Source organism: Acromyrmex echinatior, chromosome 7, assembly GCF_024713525.1.
Source record: "Acromyrmex echinatior isolate Ae372 chromosome 7, ASM2471352v2, whole genome shotgun sequence".
NCBI lineage: Eukaryota > Metazoa > Arthropoda > Insecta > Hymenoptera > Formicidae > Acromyrmex > Acromyrmex echinatior.
Window position 1 is genome coordinate 1,848,385 of NC_141858.1, and position 26,359 is coordinate 1,874,743.

General features: G+C 33.1%; 1 protein-coding gene across 3 annotated transcripts in view; it reads right to left on the minus strand.

Annotated features, from left to right (window-relative positions):
• Positions 1–8,842: 8,842 nt before the first annotated feature.
• LOC105144488 (uncharacterized) overlaps positions 8,843–26,359 on the minus strand; it is a 32,153-nt gene continuing 14,636 nt past the window's right edge. For all 3 annotated transcript variants that reach the window (XM_087407764.1, XM_011053420.2, XM_087407763.1), the window contains exons 3-4: positions 21,566–21,854; positions 8,843–11,817 (exon numbers count right to left, since the gene is read on the minus strand). In XM_087407764.1, coding sequence (XP_087263890.1) covers positions 10,078–11,817; positions 21,566–21,854 — 2,029 coding nt within the window. In that variant the 3' untranslated portion in view covers positions 8,843–10,077. The remainder of the gene's footprint in view (positions 11,818–21,565; positions 21,855–26,359) is intronic.

Consider the following 26,359-nt stretch of genomic DNA (forward strand, 5'->3'; position numbering starts at 1 on the left):
TCCTATCGAGCTGTGTGGCTTCGTGGCGAGACGATCAATTAGGAATATGGACAAGTTCGAGGCCTCGGATCAAGTCCCGGCACCAGTGGAGCGCTTGACATTTTTTCTCAATCTAGCTCTTATAATCTAGTTATTTTCCCAATGACGCGCATCAAATAATGCGCCCATGAGTTCTTACCTTTACAATTCGAAAAATATTTGATAAAAATGTATTATTATAGTGTTTTGAAAAGCTCTTGATATTATAACTATTAGACTCTGGAATAAAAAATAAGGTATCCCATACAGTTCAATTTAAGCGTTTAAAAAAAATCGATGTGAAACTGACCTTGGCGACGTCACTCAAAGTTAAACAGATGTGATCTGTAAATAAATCTTTTTAAACCCTACAACTTTTGTCTGAATCATTTTTCCCAAAAATACTTTGTTTACGATGAAATATTTCATCGGTTCGAGATTTTTTTACTCACTCTGTTAATGCCAATGTTAAGTCAATACTCAAGCTGTAGTAAAAGAGAAATTAATATATATAAGTGTACACCATATATAAAATCATATATATATGTGCATATTATCTTTATATCCACAATTTGCTAATGTAACTCACTCGATATCAATTCTCGACATTATGATCAGCAGTGATAATGTAATACATCATAGATTCCTAACATGAGTGTTATCACCCTCTTCGTGGGCGCTGAGGAGATCTAAGAGAGCGTTGCTAATCGTAAGGACAGTAAGGGAGCGTTGAGGAAGTGGGCAAAAGAACATGCCAGAGAAATTTAATCCCCTATTTATTAATAATCCTCTATTTAAATTTAATCCTAATATTTCCTAAACAAACACTTGAACATTCATTTAATTATATAAATATTACAGTTATGCCTTTTATAAGAATATATCAATCAAATATGTCAATCAACCATACATATTGATTTAAGTTGTATGATATGTAAGGTTTGTTTTTTTTTATTATGTGCCATTTTTTTCAGTTAATGTTTTTTGTACGGGATGATCGGAGTAAATGCATCTGTGCATATTTTGTCAGATTCATTAAAGATGCTTTTTCATGCGACGCTGTGCGCGAAGCGTTCGTTTTCTAAAGTCAAGAAATCAAACCTAATCTTTGTGATCTGTAGCAAGGAGACAATAGATTTCTGCCGTGTATATCACTGTGTGTTATTTATTTTTGAATTTAAAGTTCAATATATTTAATTATAAACATCATGCATAGATGACAGAATGTGTAAATTAAAAAAAAAATTTCACATAATATATTCTCATATTATATTATTAGACAAATATTCGAAGTATTATCTCATGTTTATTAATTTACCTCACTTTCTTTGCTTTGCATGTTGAAACTTTAATAAGTAAAATTTTTCAATTAAAAATGCACAAAATAAATTTTATATTATAAGAATTGCCCGCCAACGCTGGAAAGTTGGATAGAAACGAACTTTTTAGCGTCAACCATAGATAAAATTACATAGAGTTGTTACGTCCTACATACGCCACGATTCTTTCCTTCGGCTCCACGTCGCGACTATGGTTGGGGTCTGCGAGACTCGAGCGGAGTCTTCTGATAACGATCTGACAGAACTGAAAAGAGGAACCGGACAGGCTCCGCGAAAACTCATAAATGCCAATCAACCCGGAAGGAATAACAACCTTAATGCAGGCCTGAAAAGAGACAAGATTGCAAAAGACATTATAAATGCACCGAAGTCACGCAATAGTAAAAATCTAAGCTTTGTCGTCCGAGACTGACCAACAATTTCATCTTAGGAAAACAGGTGTCACGTCGCGCTTAAAAAATCATAAAACGCATGGGATAACTTCCCACAGTAGCGTTAAGATCAGACTCGCGACTGACAATGGTTGCCCTGCACGCAAAACTAGTTGTGTACGGTAACCATCTATTTATCTAGCCATATTTTCCGCGAGAATAACAGAATTCGTCATCCGTCTGGAGCAATCTTGGCTCTTTAAAGAAAAACGTAAATCACTTCTTTTCTTCTCGAAACTCTTCTAACGATGTACTTTAGATTAACAATGATAGGATGCTATAAAAATCATAAATCTCACGTGACATTGCAAATAATTTTTGCATCCTAGATAAAGGGCACAATGTCCTTTTTTCGGGGTATAAATAGAGGTCCCGCGAAAGCGCAGAGCGTCAGTACGGAATTCTAAACCACCTGGTTCACGTCAGTGCAGTTCACGAATTAAATTATTGTCGCGGGCAGTGCGGAAATTACTCAAACTCGCGATAATCACCCCAGTTCGCGGTTTCATATAAGTTCGAAATTGTGGGCAACTGGAATTATCAGGCATACGCCACTGTGACTGCCCTTCTGACGCTCTCCGCGGACGACGGACCTCCTCAGTCACCTATCGAAACCTATCCGATATCTTGTGGACAGCCAGCTAACAGTAAGTCGCCATTCCTTCCGGTTCATCCCCTTATCTCCCCGCATGGAAACACATCTATATACATTTATGCGCATTTCCGACGAAACTTACACATATGTTATTTTAACATATATTCATAGTGCGTACTAGTACCATTAAAAAACGCGGACGAACTCCTTATGTCCGGAGGAGTAGGCGGAACTATTCCCTTGGCCAACCCATAATCACACCGCTACAACCGACCGACGACCAATTTGGCAAGGTCTCCTACTCAGCAACATTAGAACCGACACAACCCTTAGATCTCACCTCTCCTCCTGTTATTGATCCTGCTATTCGGGAAATCCTAAATTATTCGCCTCCTCCTCTCGAGGAACGATTCCCTCTCCCTCTTTCTCTCGAAGAAGAATTTCCTCTCCCTCCTCCCTTGGATCAGCTCCCAACCCCTCCTTTTCAAGCGAATCCCGAGCCAATCGACTGGGATCAGTTATTCAGGTTATATTCGTCCTCCTCCAACGAAGGGGATAGAATCACAGTTTACATTCCAGGAAACCCCACCCCTTACATCGTTCTTTACAAGCACCTCATCCCGATGTGGTCCTGCAACATTTTCCTCGCCTCCCATACCCATTAATCCTTTCCTCTCCTCGCACGCGTGCGCGCGTGCCACACACACACACACGCACGCACGCACGCACGCATATATATATATAATGTATTAAGTATATTCTTATGTAAAAAAAAAGAGAGAAGTTTATTATGTGTAAAAATTTTTTTATTATTCCTTCTTTTTATTATAAATGTAACTTAGTATATTTCCCTGTCTTTTATTGAAATTACTTCTCGCATTCACTTCCCTCTAATACTTGAGATCGCACGAGGTCCAGTCCCGGTCAGAAGGATTAAATTCCTTGAGCCAAAAAGTAGGACCGACGTTCTCACTGTCCATCGGAACAGGTGTCACAGCGTTCCTTCGGACGTTGACCCATATTCCGAGATCGAAAAGGTGCGTACGACTCACAGGTGTTTGCCTCTGCGTATACCTGTGAGATTGAGTCTAATCATCCTTCCGTTCGTCTACCCTCTCCATTCTCCCTCATTGTCTCCTTGATCAAATTTCCAAGAGTTTGGACGTAACAGAATGAACACGAACAAAACAAACATTAAGCGTTTTAGAGTCGCATGAAATGACACCTTAATAGATTGTGGATATTCATGCATGATTTCATGTTGCGCGCGGAACACACCGCAGTGTGAGTAATATTTTTTCTTTGTTTGTTCTGTGTAATTTTTCTTTTGTTTATTTATTTAGAGATAGTTTACCGGTTACCTGATTTACCAATTTATTCGCAAAGAGGGCACTGAACAAAAAAAATTTAGAAAGGAGGCAATTAGTCAAAAAAGGTTGGAAAATTATATAATATATAGTCCACATCATATTATAAGAACTATGTCGATATTGCTAGTATACTTGGGACTTTCAAACACAAAAAAGGTCAGATAAGAATGGCTGATCTCAGATTTCTCTCTGATATACATATAACTTTAAATTATTATAATATTAAAGGCATAAGAGATTTACAGAATTGATGAAAATATTACTTTCAACATTGAATAATTAAAAGTTAAAAAATAAATTAATTTTAACTTCATTTAGTTACATTTTTGGCTCTTAACTTTTTAACTTTACTTAGTTATATTTTATCGATAAATATTAACTTTTAATTTAATTTTTTTTTAAAGTTAACATCAGGATGAGATAGTTAGCGTTATACGGATCTTGTACTCAAATTATATGCTTATGCATTTGTGTCCGTCGGAGATGTATTTTTCTAATTTTTCTAATTTCAAATATTTTATTTACGTTTAAACAAAGAATAAGAGGTTTCAAAGCAATCCGTTGCCATGATCTTCTGGGAAAAAAATGTTTCGTATATTATTATACAGGCTATTTTAATCTTTCTACGTTGATAATGCGAAAAGAAAGCATTTTTCTAAAAAAACAAAAGAGGAAAGTTGTGTAATTTTGAAATTTCATATGGAACTCTTTCTTTTTCATTGCATATTCTTGTAGCACATGGCGAGAGCTTTCCAAAACACTATAATAAAATATTTTTCATAAAATACTTTTCGGGTTATAATGCTTGAAAGTTACAGCACCGTCGACATATTAGCATTACGCAAGGTATCCGACTGACGACTAAAATCTCTTGAATGTTGTTTAGGATAATGTCCGGGATAACATTTGTTAAGATCAAGGTCATAGGAGATCGTTTTTTTTATTGTCATTTTTGCACTGAAAATTCATTTTTATGTAAATATACGGCAATACCGTAACTTTCAAGCCTTATAACTCAAAAAGTATTTCATGAAAAAATATTTTATTATAGTCTTTTAGAAAGTTCTCCAGGTATGCTACAAGAATATGCAATAAAAGAAAGGGTTCCACATGAAATTTCAAAATTCATCTTCAAATAACTTTGAATTTTAAGGTTAAATTTAAGATCACTAACTTCCTCCCCTCTTAAAATCATAACTTTTCTCTTTTGTGGTTTTTTAGAAAAATGCTTCCTTTTCGTGTTATTAACAGGGAAAGATTAAAACGACCTACCCTGTATATAATTCTTATAATTATATAAAAAGTTGATATTTTATATATAATTATATCTAATATATAATTAGGGTGTTTCAGAAATAGTTGGCCAAACTTTAAGAGTATATTCCACTTATTGTAAAGATGGAAAAAAGTCATATGATGGGGTGAAAGGTAACCTCCTTGACCGCCAGAATGCGCCACTACTGCAAAAAAGTTTATGGTGCCTTGTAGTCCGTTCATATTTAGGCAGACATGCCAAGTGGCAGTGCGATACTGCCCTTAGTTTTGTTTTGAGAGCTGATTGTTGTTGACGTGTTTGCGAAAACGATTTTCGTTCTCTCATAAAACATTATTTTTTGAGAGGCAAAACGGCGAAGGAAACAAAAGAAAAGTTGGATAAATATTATGTGGCTAATACTCCGTCAGATTACACCGTCAAATATTGGTTTCGAGAGTTTCGTGGTGGCCGCAACTCCACTACCGATGAAGTCCGCAGCGGCAGGCCCTCCGATGCGGTTACCGAGGAAAATGTCAAAAAAATACATGAAATGGTGTTGGCTGACCGGAAAGTGAAGGTGCGCGAGCTAGCAGATGCTACAAAGATTAGTACTGAGCGAACACGCCATATTTTGGGCGAGATTCTGCATAAGAAAAAAATTTTTTTCATTCCCAGGGAAGTTACTTTTCATCCCACCTAGTAAATATTCGAAAACGCTTCCTTTTCAAATTATAAACATTTCTTTATTTTATACTTTTATCTATATTTTATTTTATATTTATATCTATATTTTATTTTATACTTGTATATATTTTTATTTTATACTTATATTTATATTACAGAAATTGCTGGAAATGATTTCTTTCGATGCATGCTTCGCATCGACATGCATCGACATCATATGGATTGTCGAAGACATTCAAAAATTCTCGGAGTATTTTATATTTTTTCACACGCAGCGATAATATGATTTCGAAGTATTTCCACAGTAGTAACAGGAGTATCATACACAAGAGTCTTAAGATGTCCCCAGGAATAAAAATCCAAAGGATTTAAATCAGGAGAACGTGCAGTCTAAGCAATGGGTCCTCCTCTAACAATCCATCTATAGATGTAATTATTATTCAGGAATTCTCAAGTGCGGTTAAAATGTGCTGGAACTTCATCATGCATGAACCAAATTTGATTGCGTATTTGTAATGGAATATCTTCTAATATTAGAAGGAGTTACGTTTTCAAAAATTGTCTGTAGTTATTATCTGGTAATACTGGATTACTGACCTGCGTAAGCTGGTGGTGAAAGTAGATTGGCGGCGCCTTACGCGATCTAGAGACACGAAGAAGAGAATGTCTTGATGGCGATACAGGAATCTCTCAGTGCGGAGGGTCTTGAGAGTAGTCATCAAGAAGGCACGCTATTGGCGAGACTTGGACAAGGAACTGGACAAGGATTTCCCCTTGCGGGGAAGACCCAGTGAGAAATGACAATGAAATCGATGTCAATCGACATCGATTCAACATCGATTTCATTATTATTTCTCATTGGGTCTTCTCCGCAAGAGGAAATAGAGTGCAGCTATACGAGCCCCTCCCCCCCCCCCCGCCGTTTGGTGCGAAGAACTGAGGGTCCGAGATCAAGATGACCTATGACCGAAAACTCAGGGCTAAACCGAAAGCCCCTGGGCCCAATGGGCTTTGGCATTTAGCGAGCTGAATGGTTACCTGAAGCGGTTATTTATCTTCTACCTCAGCTTGGAAAGTTCCCCCCAGCAAAGGGCCAATGTAATTCTCCTACGTAAGGGGGGGTCGACCAGCGAAGAGCCCTTCTGCTTACCGCAGGTCGATATGCTGAATGATGTGGATAAGATGCTCGAACTCATTATTGCTTGACGTCTAGCATCTATGCCGGAAGGGATCCGACATACCGAGGCAATACAGATTCCGCGAAGAACGCTCCACCGTCGATGCCATTCGGAAGTTGCGGGCGCTTGCAGAGCTCGTGGTGACGAAGAGGGAGGAGTGGCGGTGTCATCATCAACGCCTTCAACACCCTCCCTTGGGATCAGATGGCACTCGCCTATCAGAACTTGTCCCTCTACTTGATTGCTATTATCGAGAATTACTTCCAACACAGATAGCTAGAGTTATAAGGACGGACTTCAGTGTAGAAGTGAAATGTCATGTGATGTCTTGCAGAGGGCCTCCTGCTGTGGGGTATCGCCTATGACGCTATTCTATGCACTGTCCTCTTGTCAGAGTATCATGTCGTCTGCTATGCAAACAACATCTTCATACTCACCGGGTGGCATGACTGAGGGGTTACGACTGCCATACTGCCATACTGCTAACATAGCTGTGAAATACGTAGTCGCTTCCATTAGAGGACTGGGATTGGAGGTGACGCCTCAAAAGACTGAGTTGAGAAACATGTTTCTGCATAACATGGTTCAGGGTGCATCCCCTCCGGCACAGATCGGGGTGGGACTATCTCCATCCAAGGACGCTCATGTATCTGAGCTTCACATTGGATGGCCGGTGGAGCTTACTTTGAACTGCCGATTTACTCGCGGACTTGCTGCCGTACTTACGGGCTCGCCGAGACATATCGGTGAATCCGTGCGTTTTGTGCGCGGGAGAACGCGGACCTCTCTTCCCCGTGCGTCGTAAATGCCATGAGAGAAAGAGCAAGTCTCCGGGTTTGACGCCGGCGAGAACGCGGACCCAGAGCTTGCCAATGACTGGGTGGTACAGGTCATCCTTCCCTGTCTGCTCAAATGATAGGGAATATGGAGGATTATCATTCCGGATGACATAGGCAAGGCTGCTTCGGTGAATACCTATGCCGGATCCAAAAGGAGCCGACTGCGCAGTGTCACCACTGCACTGCCGTCCGAGACACCGCGCAACACACTCTTGAACAGTATCCGGCGTGAGACGCCGAGCGTGGTGCTCTGGTCGCAATGATGGGAGAGGACCTCTCCCTCTCGGCACTGGTAAAAGCCATGCTGGAGGAGGAGAGGTCGTGAAGTGCCGTCTTCTTCTTCTGCGAGAGCGTCATGCTCTGGAAGCAGGAAGCGGAAAGAGAAAGGAAGTGAGTTAGGCTCGAGCATGAAGGGAGAGAAAGACGTCCTCGCGGCGAAGCTCGGCATCGTCATCGGGCTTCCGCGACTGTCGCAATGCATCTTCCCTCGGTACGTGTCCGAGCGGCAATGCCGCCGATACTATCATCGTGCCGATGACAACGGCCGCTGGTCGCAGAGGACTCCCTCCCCCTCAATAATCAGCATCTCGAAGATGGTGACAGGGGAGAGGAAGGATGGATGACTTCCTTGTCATCCGGGAATCCATTCCTTCTCCACTTGAAGCGGAGAGTCTGGAGATGTGATCAAAATGTCACATCGCTCGTTGGGTAATCGGACGGGAAATCGATCCAGCTCTGCCCCTCCCCTCTTTACAACATCGAAAGGAGGCGAGACGAAAGAGCGAGTATCCTTCCTTGCCTAAACAGACTAGCCTCTCGGGACTCCGGCGGCTTTTTTGTCAAAAAGAGGATCGCCGGGGATTGACCAGCATTATCGATGGGCATCCTGGAAGAATATTGCACGCGTGCCCAAAGTGCCCCTGATAAAGATCAATGAAGAACACTGGCGGGGGTTTTAGTGGGTGCGAGTCCTTCATAATGCCTTAGGCATACTCTTGGCATCGTTCCCGTTGGCCAAGAGCATAAGGCATTTCCCCCGTCTTATAAAAAAAAAATTAACTTTTTAATTTAGTTTTTTAATTTAGTTAAAAAAAATTAATTTCGTTAACTCAAACTCATGAAATAAAACAAATTTAATTTTTAATTTTTCTAATTACTTTTTTTATTAACTTAACTTTTAATTCAATTAATGTCATTATGGATTAACTTTTATCTTAACTAAATTAAATTAATTAAATTTTCAAAACTGTCATCTTTAACTTAACTTAGTTAACAAAAAGTTAACTTACCCAACCTCGATTATTTTGCAAAATACACATTTTAGTATAGTTTATTAATTTATTATATTTAAAATCTTTAAATTTCTAAGTTATGTTTTATTTTAATATTTGTAATTATTATTTTGTACATGTATTTTATAATGTCAGTATCTTTTATGTGTATATCTCTGTATTTGTTGTTTTTTAAATAAGAAAAATAAACTTAAAAGAATCAATTTGGTAAATATTTGTTTTAGATAACATCTCACTAATTTCAAAGTTCTTTAGATATGTTGTAAGGGAAGTGTCTTGACTGATTCCCCATAAGAATTAAGTGGGGAACGAGATTGGTTTAGGAGATATAGTAAATAAAAGTTCTATAAAGGATGATATTGGCATAAGCGATTCCCATCCCATTTCTCCCTGCTTAGGGACGCACGACTTCCACGCATGGTGGAAGGGATAACATGTTGCAGTTGGACAGTGTCTCTAATCTCTGCCTTCTCCGTCTATGGACTGTTCATAGTGCAGAAGGCTACCAACGTGAAACAATGGTATTCATAGTCCTTTTTATTTTAAAACTTAAATTTAATGTCTTAAAATGCTAATATAGTCCTCGGATTGACTTATGACATCTTAAGACTGTACTTAAAACAGTAAATGTAAGAATCGACTATGAATATCGGCCTGTTTCGCATCGTGAACACAAGAAAAGATTCAGTACTCACAAGGAAAGATTCAGTACCAATTTCACGACGCGAAACAGACATTCATAGTCTACTAAGTAGAGGGGGAAGTGAGATGAGAGTCGCTTTGCGTGGAAAGTCGTATGCCATGACTTCATTATAAAATTTTAATTTGTTATATCTTCTAAACCAATATTGTCCCCCACTTCATTCTTGTGGGGAATCACTCAGGACACTTTCTCCTACAACATATTTAAAGGACATTGAAATCGATAAAATATCAATATGCTAAAACGGATATTTACTATCAATTTATTATAAACAATTAAATCTTTTATAAAATTATCTTATTGATAAAAGTTATCTAATGAGTAAATGTAACTCCAAACTTAATGATAATATCGTATACATTAAACAAAATACTATTTCATATTCAATTTCTTATTGAATGTAACAGAATTATTGCAAGTCTTTAACCATTGAATGCTTTGCTTGTTGTCAAGAGTATCGATGTAATTTGATAAATCATCCTGATGAACTCCATTGGCGGTGCAATATAAGATTGCAGTGTTCTCTAGGAGTTCTCGCAATGATCCCATTTTTGAAGTCTCTGTTTCATCTCTAGAATATTCAGATTTCTTTTCTTTCGATTTTATATCGATAATTTCATGTTTGTCCTTGTGAGAATCACTAGGCTTCTTTTTTATATAGTTTAGTGTGTTTAAACTCACTTGTTCATTTTTCGAAGAAATTACTTTATGATTTTCTAATAATGTTGAAGAACTTTTCCAAGCATTTTGATTGCTACTGACAATCTGATTGTCTTTGATATTCTCTAGCATCAGATGAAGCTTTTTCCATTTTCCTTGTGAGAAACCAAAACTCGTATTTGAATAGGGACTGTTGGATATAAACTGATTTTTTTCAATTGTTGTATTCTTTTGCGAGAAGCTTTTAGGCAAATTTTTGATGTTCAGTTTTGTTAAACTCGTTTTCATATCTCTTGAACTATAAATTTGATTCTGTATCATAGACTTCCTCAACATGCTTTTGTTGTAATTTGATAAGATTTTAGCTATTTCCGAAGTTTCATTGGTGCACCATACAAGATTCTCATTAGAATTTGATATTTTACTATCTGATTCTCTATTAATTTTAGTTTTTTCAGGATTTTCTCCGTCATGTATCTCTTTCATGACTTGAACAGGTTTTTTATCCAATGGGGTTTCAAGAAAGGTTTTCTTTGTCATATATTCTTGTGTATTTGTAGCATATCTCTTCAAAGTATGCAAATTATTCATTGACGATTCTTTGCACTTTGAAACTGATTCTTTCGCAAACAACTTTCTGTAGATTGACATCCCCATCAGCGTCTCATTGTTAGAAGCATCTTCCAACTTTGCGGAGTTAAATATATTTTTTGTGCAAACTTCATCGCTCATAGATTTCGCAGCCGAATTTCTCAACAAAATTAGAGAACTGTTTGGAGCGCCTCGAATAATCTGTTTCAAATTCATCCTGATCATCTCTCTATTTTGTGACGTAGTTTTCGAGCTGTTGAGTTCCACAGTCGATTTCTGTGTTTTTGGTATATATAATGCTGAAGATGATGGAAAAGTCGAGGCGACTCTTTGATCATTTTTGCTATTAGTGGTACTTTCATTTTGAATGCTTTGCGCCATAGCGATAGCATAAGCTTCTAGTAACTTTGTTTCTTCTGCAAGATTAGCAACATTCTCAGGAGAAATTGTTAGATTACTTTTGACATTTGTTGTCTTTTTTGTCAATTCTAAAGAACTTGTCTTGGTTGCAGAAATTGTCAACTGTGTCACTTTTTTTTCTACTGCTTGTTTATAAACTGGTGTCATAACTTGCGCACAATAACCAAACACGCAATGAAGGCTTTCATGCATACATGTTTCAAAGGATTTCTTATCCATGGAGAGATAGGTATTCCATGCATTTTTAGTATTCGATGAACGTTTATTTTTCATTCTTAGTTTTCCCTTTAGCTTCTTTTCTTTTTCCGTCGAAGAGACTTGTTTGTTGTAATGTGGATCGACAGAGATCACTTCAATATCAGGTTTATTAATAATCTCGCAATAAGATAATCCATCGAGGCTGGTGAAGTATTTTCCTAAATATTCTACTGCTAAACCAGCCTGGGAACATAAACGTATAAAGGGTATTCTAAATAAAATTATTTACGTTCTTTCCTGAAGTAATTGAATCTTTTTTCCTTTTTAAGTAAAAAATAATTTGAAAATTTTATCATTTTTTCTAAATTTGCAGGTCCAAAAAAATTTAAAAATTACAAATTGCAGTTATTAAAATTATAGTATTTACAGTTATCTATTTATTTTTTTATTTAATTAAGGCGCAAAAATTTTTTAATCGAATATATTAATTAATATTGTATCTTTTTATTAAATTATTTATTTAACTGTAATTCAAAAATATATTATTAGGTGTTGGAATTAATTCGTAGCGTTTTTAATGAAAGAATGTTATTTATTTCACATGAGCATTAAAAAATACATTAATGAAAGTACTTCCCATCACTTGTAAAACGCTACGAATTAATTCCAACACCTAATAAAACAAAAAGCTTTAAGGTAAGGAAAAATTAAATTATATGGTATAATATTAAGTTATATGCATAACTATAGGATATGACAATGATAAGATAAAATATCAAAAATTATAATTAACACAAACTGTCTAAAAGTTTATGATTTTAATAATTTTGGAGATTAGAATTAATATTTAACAAGTTCATAAAAAATATATCATTTATTTTTATACAGATTGCGTCACCAAAATCCGGATAAATTTCAATTTATTTTCTGCTATATTGGACTTTCGTCAGAGATGTTGTTGTTAGCATCCGAGAAAGCTTGATGCTTCTAAACAGTCATATTCTCAAAATAGCCGCGATGTTGAAACCAAGTGCGGAGTATAATCGAAGAGCCGCGATCATCGAAGGCTTTTACGCTGAGCGCTCAGCAACGAAATAATTCGGTTCTATAGATATTCGAGATCAACCGTTCATGACGTTATGGTAAAATATATGGCTTTAGAACAGTCCAATGAAAATTCCAATATGCCAGCGAGGAAGAGGACGCATCGTGAAGACTCCCGCAGTTGAAAAGGCTCAAGCGCTGATTTCGGATAATCCAGGGCAATCGTTGCGAAAATTAGTATCGATTGTTGGTGTAAGCGAGCCAACAATGCGTCCAGTTGCCGAGAAAGATTTTCGATACAAATCGCATACATTAAAGATACGATAGATGCTTTCTGAGCCTGCCAGGACAAGCCGAGTTACTCGCCTCGGCTCCCACTCTGTTCTCCCAATAGCTCAGTTTTAAATCCCTTGGACTATTACATATGGAGCGTAATTAAAAAGGTCATCAAACAAGTTTCGGCGTTCCAATGTGACATCATTAAGGATCACCGCTATTGAGGCAGCATTCGTCGGCACAGCGTTACATTACAGCGTGCGTGTGAACGAGCTTTAGACTGAGAATAGAGGCCATCATTCAAGCTAATGGTGGATATATCGAATAATTGTGCTTTACAAGGATCCCCCAAGTGCCATGTAAAAGGATTTTTTTGTAACATTTAATTTTTCATTAAAAACATTTTGTTTAAAGAAATTGTTCGACTTGTCCGGATTTTGGTGACGCAGCCAGTATATATATAAATTAATGAATATAACAAATATAATACTAGAAATTAAGTGTCTATAACGGTCGAAGCTGGAAGCTTTAATGCTTAATCCTTTGAGGACGAGGGATTGCTGAAAAAGTAAATTATGGGAAAACTAGTATTTAAGAATAATTTTGGACCGAATCCGAATCTGACTTTAGCATTTCAAAATTCTGTAATCTAAGATGACGGATCCAATATGGCTGACATTGACGGAGTCAAAAAATTCAAATGTTGCTTGAAACCTATTCATATTATAAGGGTTTTTGATGATGCTCTCTTTGCAGCTCATCAATACCACACAAACTTTTGTTACTGACAGTTTGGAATAAAGAATGTTCATTTACGTGATCAGCTCCAAAAAGAGCGGAACTGGAAATTCTCGAGGCTTGCTTCTTGCTTCACCAATGCATCAAACTTCTTCTACAGTCTTCTAAATTCGAAAAGAGCACCATCAAAGTCCTTGTAATATAGATTTCATAGGTTTTCAACAATATATTAGGTGTATGACTTTGCTTATACTGTTTTCGTATAGATAGCTTTAGCGGTAAGTGATGATCGAAATAAATAGATCATAGACGTCACATAATAAACTTGGGCATCTGTCAACATAATATATACCATAGAAACATTAGTCGATTTGTGTCTGCATCATAAAGTTATTCTCGATTGAAAATGTCAGTTTACGAGCCAAATTCTTGTCATTTGCGGGAGGTTTTAATTTTCTGCTTCAATATGAAGAAATCTGCGGCTGAGGCTCATTGAATGCTTTCAAATATTTAATATTGGTGAAGCCGCTATTGGTGAAAGAACGTGTCGTAAGTGGTTTCAACACTTCAAGAACGGTGATTTTCACGTCGAAGACCAGCATAGCGGTAGAAGAGAGAAGGTTTTCGAAGATGCAGAATTGAAGGCATTACTTGATCAAGACTCTTGTCAAAATCAAAAAGTATTGGCACGATCAGGAGTGACTCAATCAGCCATTTCAAAACGTCTCAAAGCCATGGGAATGATTCAGAAACAAGGAAATTGGGTGCCGTACGAGTTGAAGCCGAGAGATGTTGAACGGCGTTTGTTTGCTTGTGAACAGCTGCTTGAAAGGCAAAGACGGAAGGGCTTTCTGCATCGCATTGTGACTGGGGACGAAAAATGGGTTCATTACGATAATCCCAAGCGCAGAAAATCATGGGAAGTTCCCGGCCATGCTTCCACGTCGACGGCCAAACCGAATATTCACGGCTCCAAGATCATGCTCTGTATTTGGTGGGACCAGCTCGGCGTAGTATATTATGAGCTGTTAAAACCGACTGAAACAATCACAGGCGATCAGTATCGAACGCAATTGATGCGTTTGAGTCGAGCATTGAAAGACAAACGGCCGCAATACAACGAGAGATACGATAAAGTGATTTTGCAGCATGACAATGCTCGACCCCATGTTGCGAAAGTGGTCAAGACATACTTGGAAACGTTGAAATGGGAAGTCCTACCCCACCCGTCGTATTCTCCAGACGTTGCTCCCTCTGACTATCACTTGTTTCGATCAATGGCACACGACCTGGCTGACCAGCACTTCCGGTCTTATGAAGAAATAAAAAATTGGATCGATTCGTGGATCGCCTCAAAAGATGACCAGTTTTTTCGACGCGGGATTCGTATGCTGCCCGAAAGATGGGAGAAAGTAGTGGCCAGCGATGGACAATACTTTGAATCATAAATGTATAACCAGTTTTTTACAATAAAGCCACGAATTTCGGAAAAAAACGGTATAAGCAAAGTCGTACGTCTTATATATCAAGGTCATTTTAATTTTTTTAATAACTTTGTAAAGTGTGCGATGGATTACTATTATTACCTTTCAAAGGTTGTTCGGTGTGATGCCTTGAACTCAAGGAGAACAAGAAAATCAAAATAATATTAATTTAACATCATATTGATCAAATTTATGTCATTTTTTGGTTATGATAAAAATCTTGATCTCAGATAATCTAAGAATGACTTTATATTGACTTTTCTTGGTTGTCTTATTTATTTTTATGGAAAGCATAATTATGCGCATATCATGAGCAGTAATGTTAAAGCCCGTGTTACATTATAATATACCCATGGAGATTAAGAATTACGAATTAAAGATTAAAATTCAGCAAATCAGAATAAAATGAATTATAATTAAAATTATTTGACTGGTCGAATTTTAATCTCTAATTTATTGCAATTCTTAGTTTCCAATATATAATGTGATATGGGTTTAACATGTTGCAAACGCGGATACTAAAGATGTTTCTAATGTAATGTGAGAGTCAAGCCTCAAGCGTCGAGCATCGAGAGCATGCTATTCGTTAATTTGGATCATGTGATTTATTTTTAGTGAATAGTAAGCTCATGATGTATGCTCAATCTTCGATACTTCCATATAATATTGTAATGGCATCTTAATAATCCCATCTGTGTACATAACCCCCCCCCCCCTCTCTCTTTCTCTCTCATGACGTGACGCGTGACGCGTTGGAAACGAGGTGCCTAATGCATATTTTTCATACATTTTTTTCTAGTTTACTAACTGGGAACTACAGGGTGGGCCATCTATTGGTACGTTTTTGAATTTCGTCGTATGGCAACACCGAACGAGCTACAGACCCGAAATTTTGACAGTTTATTAGTCATACCGTCCGCGGCACGAAACAACATGTTTTCTCTTGAAGAGCGTTTTGAAATTTTAAAAACTTATTTTCAAAGTCAGTGCTGTGTCGCCGAAACTGTACGAATTTTGAAAAGAAATATGGGTCGTGATAGAGCACCCACCGAAGGAGCTATACGCAAATTGGTGAGGAAAGTTCGTGAGAAAGGGATGTTAGTGGATGACATTATATTACGACTGTTTTGAGTGAAATTGGCGCCGAGGTAGTCCAAAATGTCATTAATAATTGGGGTGACCGAATGGCATACTGTAAGGCCAGTAGAGGGAGCCACATGAACGAAATCGTTTTTCATTCTTGACGCGGATACTTTTAGCTTCACAACAAAAAAAAAATTAATAAAAAATATCAATGTATGCTCATTTGATCGCATTTTTAAAAACGTACCAATAGATGGCCCACCCTGTAGTTCCCAGTTCATGTTATCGCAGTATTGATAAAAGATTAGTAATTATAAGATATTAATTTTGCAATGAAAGAACAATGACTATTTTTAATATCTTTTAGATTCTTTATTTTATGATTAGTACTTTATTTTGTACATTATGTACTTACTTTTATGTATTATGTTTGACATGTAATTACGTTACTGTACAATGACATTTACACTTACAATAATATAATAATATATAAAATATAATGGTGATGCACGGATATTTGACTAATACCTCGTTTCTGCTAATGTATGCAGCCGAAATTTTATATTGAAATGATATGTATCATGGTATAAATACCCTGAAAACTTTTATCACTGATATTTTTAAAAAATATATCATTGATAATAAAAGTTTTCTCAATTTGTATGCGTGCGCGTGTGCATGTGTGGGTGAATGGTATTATTTTAATTCATAATGGCTTTCCCTATTTTGGTTTTTAGCAACGCCAAGCATTCTTTTGCATAAAATATTTTTTATTCATTAAACATTTTTAAAAATAAATAAAAAGAAAAAAGGGCTACGAGCCTAAAATAAAAATCAACATAAAATAACAATCTGCATTAAATAGTTAAAAAATGAAATAAAACATGTCATGAAATTAAAAAATGTAAAATATAATTAAACATTCAGCAAGTGAACAAAAACAAACGTTTTGATCCCTGTTGGATTATTTTCAATGTGACGACAAGATAATAATAGAAATGTAACGTAGATAAAATATATAGAAATTAAATAAAATTCGCATTCGGACGTAATATCAACTATAAAACTCGCTCCAAATTGAGAGAAAACCAAACAAACGATTGTAGTTGACACCAATGTGTTCCTCCGAACAGTATGTGTACATAAGAACGAATGATATTTCTGTTAGCAAGTACAAATTGTAATAATAAATTAACGACAGGAATAAGAAAAGTACAAATCGAGTCGCAAACAATAAAAAGAAAGGCACAAAACAAGTCGCAAGTAATAAATTAAAATTAAAAGAAAGAGGCAAAAATTATCTTTGATATTATAAGAAATGCACATAAGAGTTAGTAATGTCGATAGAGAAAGAGTAAAATGCCGTCATTTATTGTATATGTATAATGAATTTAGAACAGATAAATTTAGAATAAATACCTTATGTGTCAAAATAATGTGTAATCGATTAGACAATGCGATGGGAATCAAAATTGATCATCTCTCTAGGAAGCTAAGAGATAAAGTAAAGTACGACATATAAAGACAGGAAGGTGAAAATGGAAAACTAAAAAGGAAGGGGAACATAAGAAGGAGAAAATAAAGTAAAGGGGAAAGAAAGTAGGGAGAGAAGAGATGGATAGGAAAAGGAAAGCAGTTAAGAAGGAGAAAGAGATTGGATGATCTGTGAGTAGGTATCAAGTAAAGATTCGGTATCATTTTGTCTATTAAGGCTCTGTTTCTGTCTTTTAATATGAATCATTTCAGACACCAATCTCTTATTATAAGAAGATTCGCAGTCTAAAATTTTCACATCGTTCCATTTAAAATTATGATCAAAATTAATTCGATGATTAGTTATGACAGTAGGAGAACCCGTATTCTTTCTAATGTCAGAGATATGTCGCATACTCAATTTTCTTTTTGTCTGACCAACATAACTCGCCTCACAATCATCACAGGAGATCTTATAAACAACATTCTGATTGGATAGGAAATCAAGCTTATCTTTTCCTCTCTTTATAAAGCTTTTTAATTTATGTGTTGGGAATAGAAAAGGCTAATTTACAATGAAACATACTAGAAACGGGAAGCAAACTTTCAGAAATAGATTTAACATAAAGAATCGTAAAATATATTTGTCTTTCTCACGTGAATAATGTGTAATATCTTTATTATGTATATGAAACTTTAATCTACGTTCAATTGTAGAGAAAATAAAGGGAAGAGGATAACAATTGTTTAAAAAAGTATGAATAGCCTCTATCAAATTTTTTTGTTGGAATATGGATGTGATAATAGGATAATTTTGTCAATGAAAATGATAATAGTACCTTTTTTATGACAAAAAGGATGATTTGAATGGAAATTAAAGAACCTTCCGGAAAATGTCTTTTTATGATAAATATAATTCTCTGATTATCTATAACAAGCATTGTATCAAGAAAACTTAATCTGCCACTTGTACCAATCTCCAAGGTAAACTGCAATTTCGTATGTAAAGAGTTAAAAATATTCAAAGTGTCATTGATAGTATCAGATGGAAGCGCGAGAAGAATATCGTCTACATATCTAAAATAAAACAAAGGTCATACTGACAATTTTTTAAGTGCTGTTTTCTCTAGATCTTGCATTACAATGTCGGCGATTATCGGAGATAATGGTAAACCTATCGGAGTGCCGAACACTTGTTTGTAAGTTCTATTATTAAAGGTAAAAAAGGTAGAATCTAAAATAAATCTAACAGCAATAATAAACTCATTTTTTGAGATGCTTGTCTTTGCCGAGATGTAAACCTATCTCCTATCGATGCTATTTAATGCTAGCTCAATAAGAATATTAGTAAAAAGGGATACTACTTCCAACGAAGCCAAAACATATTCAGGATTAAAAACAGTATCATTTAAATGCTCAACCAAATGAAGACTATCTCTAATGTAACTAGGAGCTTTTGGTATACTATCACTAATTAAATTATGCAAAAAAAGAGAAAAATAATATAATGGACTGTTAACAGATGAAACAATCACTCTCAACGGGTTACCATACTTATGTATTTTAGTCAAACCGTAAGCTCTAGATATATAACACCATCAATTGTAAGCAATCTACGATATGTTTATTCGTCAATAAAATGATCTCGCCTCCATCTCACCAACAAAGTGCGTAAGTCCTGAGTCAATTTTTTAATTGGATCTTTATTAACAAAAGCGTAAGTGTTAGTGTCTGAGAGAATCTCCTCCATATTTGATACGTAGCGTCCTTGTCCAGAGCAACAGTGACACTACCCTTATCGGCGTTTGTGATAAATATTAGGTGTTGGAATTAATTCGTAGCGTTTTTAATGAAAAAATGTTATTTATTTCACATGAGCATTAAAAAATACATTAATGAAAGTACTTCCCATCACTTGTAAAACGCTACGAATTAATTCCAACACCTAATATATTGGGATGGTTATTAATAAATCTTTTGGTTGTACGTAACCATTCCAAAACCAGTTTGTCAGTAAATGTAGGAGAAGGAAAATTGTTGTGGAATCTATTGAGTATTGGAAAAGAATTATTCCTAACAAAATTAATAATATTATTAGGACGACCAATTATATTATTTTCGATATGTTTAATAAATTCAATCAAGGTACTGTCTTATTATATTTATTGATAGGAAGCCCAAATTTTTCACCGAGTTGTAACAAGTAACGAACCTTTAAGGAAATGTCAATGCCACTCAAGTTGATAAACCATTTTTCATATAAAGTATCCAAAGGAGGCGCCTCATTAAAATTATCGGGATCAATATCAATTCTTTCAAACTTAGATTGGATATTATGCGAGAACTTATCGACAATCAAATATTCAACAAGTTGAATATTTGAAGGGTAATCATTCGTGTCGTTAGAAATAACGTAAGAAATTGGTCTAATTTTAGATTTCGATAATTTTAAATTTTTTTGTCGCAACCAATCTATTTTTTTATTGATTCTGAACATTTGTTTAGAATAGTGAGAATTGGTAATATGATCTAAATATTTAAAAAAATTGATCAACAACAGAGAATGGTAAAATGTCAGAGATTGTGTTAGAAAAGAAAGGAAGAAAATATTATTTCTGGTTAAAATCTTTATGCACACACTGTTCGGAGGAACACATTGGTGTCAATCGTTTGTTTGATTTTCTCTCAATTTGGAGCGAGTTTTATAGTTGATATTACGTCCGAATGCGAATTTTATTTAATTTCTATATATTTTATCTACGTTACATTTCTATTATTATCTTGTCGTCACATTGAAAATAATCCAACAGGAATCAAAACGTTTGTTTTTGTTCACTTCCTGACTGTTTAATTATATTTTACGTTTTTTAATTTCATGACATGTTTTATTTCATTTTTTAACTATTTAATGCAGATTGTTATTTTATGTTTGATTGTTTTAGGCTCGTAGCCCTTTGTTCTTTTTATTTATTTTAATTTATTGAGCCTTATTATTTTTATAATTAAACATTTTTTATTTTGTACTGTTACATCCTTAAGTCTAACCCTTGGGTTGTGTAAGAACGTAATTTGGATTTCATTTTTAATTTTGTACAACAGAGTTTTATTCAATCGTATATGATTTAGATTGAGTGAGGTAACAATTTTTAAAGATTATAGTTTAGCGCTCATCATTGATATCAAATCTTTTATATACCTGATACGTATCATTCAAATTAAGTAGAATTTTTATTTATGGGACTTTAATAGATACAAAAATACATATCACTTAGGTTCATCATATATTATATAATAATTTATTAAAATTTTATTTGCAGAGCATGTATTTACAACGCATTTTTATCTTTTTAAAAAGATAAATTTATACTGATATCGGATTTATACGCAATTAAACTGTAACAATATCATGATCATATCATGATAATTATTGTAAATTTCACGATAATAAAATTAAATTGACAAGCAGTTTTTAATAATTTGATGCTCAATTAGGCATGTTAGAAAGATGTTAATGTACTGAAAAACTATAAATAAATTTATTATGAAAAATATTACCTTGATCAGGAGTCGAATCCGGATCTTTAGTATTCCGTATGAACATCTTAAGCCTTTAGACTACCGAAACGTGTCTAAAGAAATTTGAATGACTACGAATGATTATGAATTATGGTATATATCTATGCTTGTACATATATAGTATATATAGTACATATATAATACATATATAGTATATATATATATAATTTACATTTGAATTATATTAAAGATTTAACTTCAACCGTTATAGGCATTTAATTTTTAGTATTGATTGTATTCTCATATATGCGGTCTAAAAAAGATTCTTATTATTAATAATATAAATAATGATGTTATAATATGAAAGATAATTTTACTTGAGGATGGTAGACTGGTCTTTCATGCATTCCATGTACGGGCCATTCTTTCCACTCTGTTTCATCTTTTTTGGTAGGTGCTTGATAAGTAGCACCCACAGTATACATCTTTCGAGTAATAGATCTAGTGTTCATATATGGCATTGCGGATGATTTTATACGTTTCTCAAATTCATAATCCAAATAAAACTCTTTCTTGTTGGCCAATAGTTGTTTGGGTCGAGAAAAATCCTCAACATTTCTCTTCGACATTCGCATAGGATTTCGTCTCACTTCTATCGTTTTCAGACTGAGAATATGAGTATAAAGATATTATAAAATCTGAATATTAAGAAATTTAAAACAAATTATTCTTGCTAATCAAATTAAGTTGTTTTTTTTTTAATATATATTCCATATATACAGTATACATATAAAATTATTTTTTATAAAGTAAATCTTTTGACAAGTTTTTATTAAAACTGATCTATTCTTAATTAAATGAAGATTATACTTATTACATACAATAAAGTCTGAATTAAGAAATGTATTTAAAATAGAGTTAATTTAGAAAAGTGATAATTTAAATAGCTTTTAATATCATACAGAATATAGCAAAGGAAAATAAAAGATTTCTTAATTTTAATAAAAGAAATTAATGGATAAGATATTTTATTATTATCAGGATTATTTATTATAAGAATTCTTAGAATTATTTAAAAAATTACACATTTATACATTTTACAAGGATTCTGCAAAAGGATTTGCAAAGTGAATTTCTTAAAAAAAAAACACTTATTATTATAATGATATACCCACACAGCATGTAATTGTAATAATATTACAGTGAGATTACAATTGCAGTAATATTACAACTTGCAATGCAATATTACATAAATTTACTGAGATATTACTGAGATATATCACAATATAATATTGCAATAATTGTTGAGATATTACAATGTGATATCATTCTGTAATATTGCTACAATCCATATAGTATCAATTGTTGCGGAAAGCTTTCAGAAATGTTTCAACTTTTTAGATCTCTCTATGCAACAATTCTGAAAAAATTCTGCACTATGTCATATGAAATATTTTAACAGAAATTTCCAAAATCTATCATATGCAATAAATTGAAAACCATATATAAATAGAATAAAAAATCATTATGATATTAAAATCGCTTCAAAATGTTTACTAAAAGTCATTTTTTATCAATTATGATTCAATTTAATGTCATTTTGAGATTATCATGAATTGCTTTATTTTTAATTACAAAAAATTTTTGTACATGAATGACTTGTTCTGCTTTAATTGCGAAAAACTTTTGTATATGAATAATGATTGTGTGAAAACTGCAGATATAATTTTTTTAATGATTATGTATATGTGCTTTTGGACATATAATATGATTAATTAATCATATTATATGTGCTTTTGGATATACAATATGATTAATTAATCAAAATAGTTGGCGATATAATAATTATTTTTAAGAAATACTTTAAGTTTATTTTAATAAGTTTTTTTTTAATTTATTAAGACTTTTGTAATCTGTAAACAGATCACAAAAGTCTTAATAAATTTTATGTATTTTAGAAATTATATTTAAATATATGTTTAATTGATATATTGACTATATTTAAATTTATTATGTCGACATAATAAATTTAAATATTATTTAAGTATTAATCAAGTATATTTAAATATCATTTTTTTTTAGTACTATATATTAAAATCTTTTTGATAATATTTCAAAAGATATTATATATATTGCGGATTCTTTCTATAACATTTTGTTAACAAGGTTTCATATGCAAGAATCGCAAACATTTTGCTATATCAGAGCTGTCTCAAAAATGTTGCAAACATATTTTTGTGAAATGTTTCACTTTTCAGTTAAAATATTTCTATGGTACATGTAATTAATTTTAAATATATGATTTATGCAAAAAACAACTTGTGTATATGGCTCTATCTTGCTCTTTCTTATTTATGTTTAGTGTAAATTTTTAAATAATTTGTTGAATTTCTAGTTTTAACAATAAAAATGAAAAAAAAAAAATAAATAAACTGTAAAAATGTATTACTAAACAAAAATATAATTTTATTCACACAATTTTCATATATATACAGAGTGTCTATAAAGTCCCACTCAGGCTATATATATTGGAAATGGCTTTAGATATGGAAAAATGTCTCAGACAAAAAAGTTATAGGATATTAAAAGGGATATATGAATTTGATGAAAATATGGATTCGATCTTGAGTGACCTTCTGAAGGCTAGATCAATTGACCGTTGTTTTCTTAAAAGGAATCATCACCTCACTTTTTTATTCCATATACTTGTAGCTTATTTTGAGAGTTTCTCAAATCACTATAATAAAATATTTTTCTTTAAGTACTTTTCATGTTATGAGGAAAGTTACAGTACCGCCGGCATCATAATGATTTTTTGTTCCGTTTAAATATATTTTCCAATTTATTGCATATGATAAATTTTAAAAACACTTCTGTTAGAATATATGACATATTGCAGAATCCTTTCAGAATTATTGCACATAAGATGTGAAAGGTTGAAAATTTTTCACAATAATCGGTGCTGTATGGATTTAATTGATATTTAATTAAATAATATTAAAATTTATTTAAATTCAAAATCAAGGCCATTGATAATTGTATTTCTTATTTTAATTTTTACAGCATAATTTTTTGGCATAATAAATTTAAGTATCAATCAAGTATATGTTTAAATATTATTTTTGAAGTATTAATAATAACAGTAATAGTTCAGCTGAAATAGCTGAAACCTTTTTAATAAGATTTTAAAAAGATTTCAGATTTTTCCTGTAATATTTCATCAACTTTTCAAGGTTTCATGTGCAAGAATTACGGACATTTTGCTATTTCAGAGTGTCTCGGAAACGCTGCAGACATATCTTGCAATTTTTATAAAATGTTTCATATTTCAGTTGAAAAATTTCTGAGATATTTCTAAAAACTTTCGATGCTGTATGGGAATGTCAAATATTCAAATATTACAGTGAAATATATCGCAATACAGTGTTACTGCAATATCGTCCAAATATTGCAATATGATATATTGCACTAAAATATTACTGCAATATTGTTTAAATATTGCAGCACAACATACCGCAAAGCAATATCGTTCAAATATTGTATTGTGATACATCGTATTGTAATACTACTGCAATATCATTCATTACCTTGCAATTTATCGCATTGCAATATTACTGCAACAGCGTTGAAATATTAAAATGCATTTTATCGCAATGCCGTCTTTCTAAGATATGAATAATACTATGTTTTGATTTTTTTTTATTACTACATAAATATTAAATATTAAATGTAAAAAATTAGGAATATAGATTGAACATAACTCACAATGAACACAAATAAGCTGCATTGTATCTTATATTTTATTTGTATCTATTGCAGTTATTTTTAATATTTATTTATAATTTTTTTATTTCTTTAATATTGAATATTTTTCTCCTGTTCTTAATTTTTTTATTAGCGGGAACAAATAATACATCATTGAAATATATATAGAAGTTGATGTACCGTTGATACATTTGCCGATCAAAATACAATATATAATAATAGTAACAATGGTTTAAAAAAATTAAGTAAAAGTTTATTTATAAATTTTTATTTTAAACAACAATCTTTGAGATATAAGGGTTAAAATATGTTTATACATACACTATGAAATATTGTAGCAATAATTTAATAGTGCACAATATTATAAAAATTGCAGCAATAGTGAAATTTTTTTTATTTTATTGAATATATTATAACAGTATTGAAAAATATTTTGTATAAAATATTGCAATTTACTGTTGCAGTATTATAATTCAGTAGATTAAATTTAGAGAAATATTATTTACAGGTTGTTTTAAAATTATGCAATATTTCAATAATTACTTCACTTTTATTATCTAGTTGTTAACACATTATATATTATATTCTTTAGTATTATATTCCAAAATATACACGATAAAGTTGTGATAAAAAAATATTCAGGGGTTCAGAAAGCATATCCAAAAATGTTTGGAAGTCTCCAGGAGACTCGCCTACTTGACTTACAAGAAGGAGTACTCGTGTGCTCCTTCTTATATAACTTCTTATACATTTTCTCCTTATGAAAAGCATATCTCTTTTGTGACGGGGCCACATATTTATTGAATTGTAATTTATTGAATTGTAATTTTCCAACAACATATTGCAATATTTTTTACAAAATTAAAATTATTATATAATATTTTGCAATATTGTAGCAATATTTCCAATAAAATATTATAATTTTAATAGTGCAGCAATATCGCTGCAATTTTTGTAATATTGTGCATTATTGAAATATTACTGCAATATTGCTGCAATATTGAAAAGGTAAATACGCGATCCAACCATAAGAGGGATACGCTACTCGTAAGAAGAAAACATCCAGTAGTCCTATAAAAAGAAATACGCAAATCAAGTTGGCGTGTCACCTAGAGATTCTCAACCTTTTTTGGAAGGGCTTTCTAGGTTTCTGAACGTTTTTTTATCATGACTTTATCATACGAACTATAGAGTGTAATATTAAACAATAATACTTTAGTGATTAATAAAACTGAATTAATTATTATAATATATTATAATGTTGTGGCAATAAGGCAGAAATATCGCAGAAATATTACTGCAATGAATTTGCCACGGATATTTAATATTGCAGAGATATTCATACAACATTACTGAAATATTACCATGCAATATTACAGTAAATTTGTAATATTACTGCAAGATTA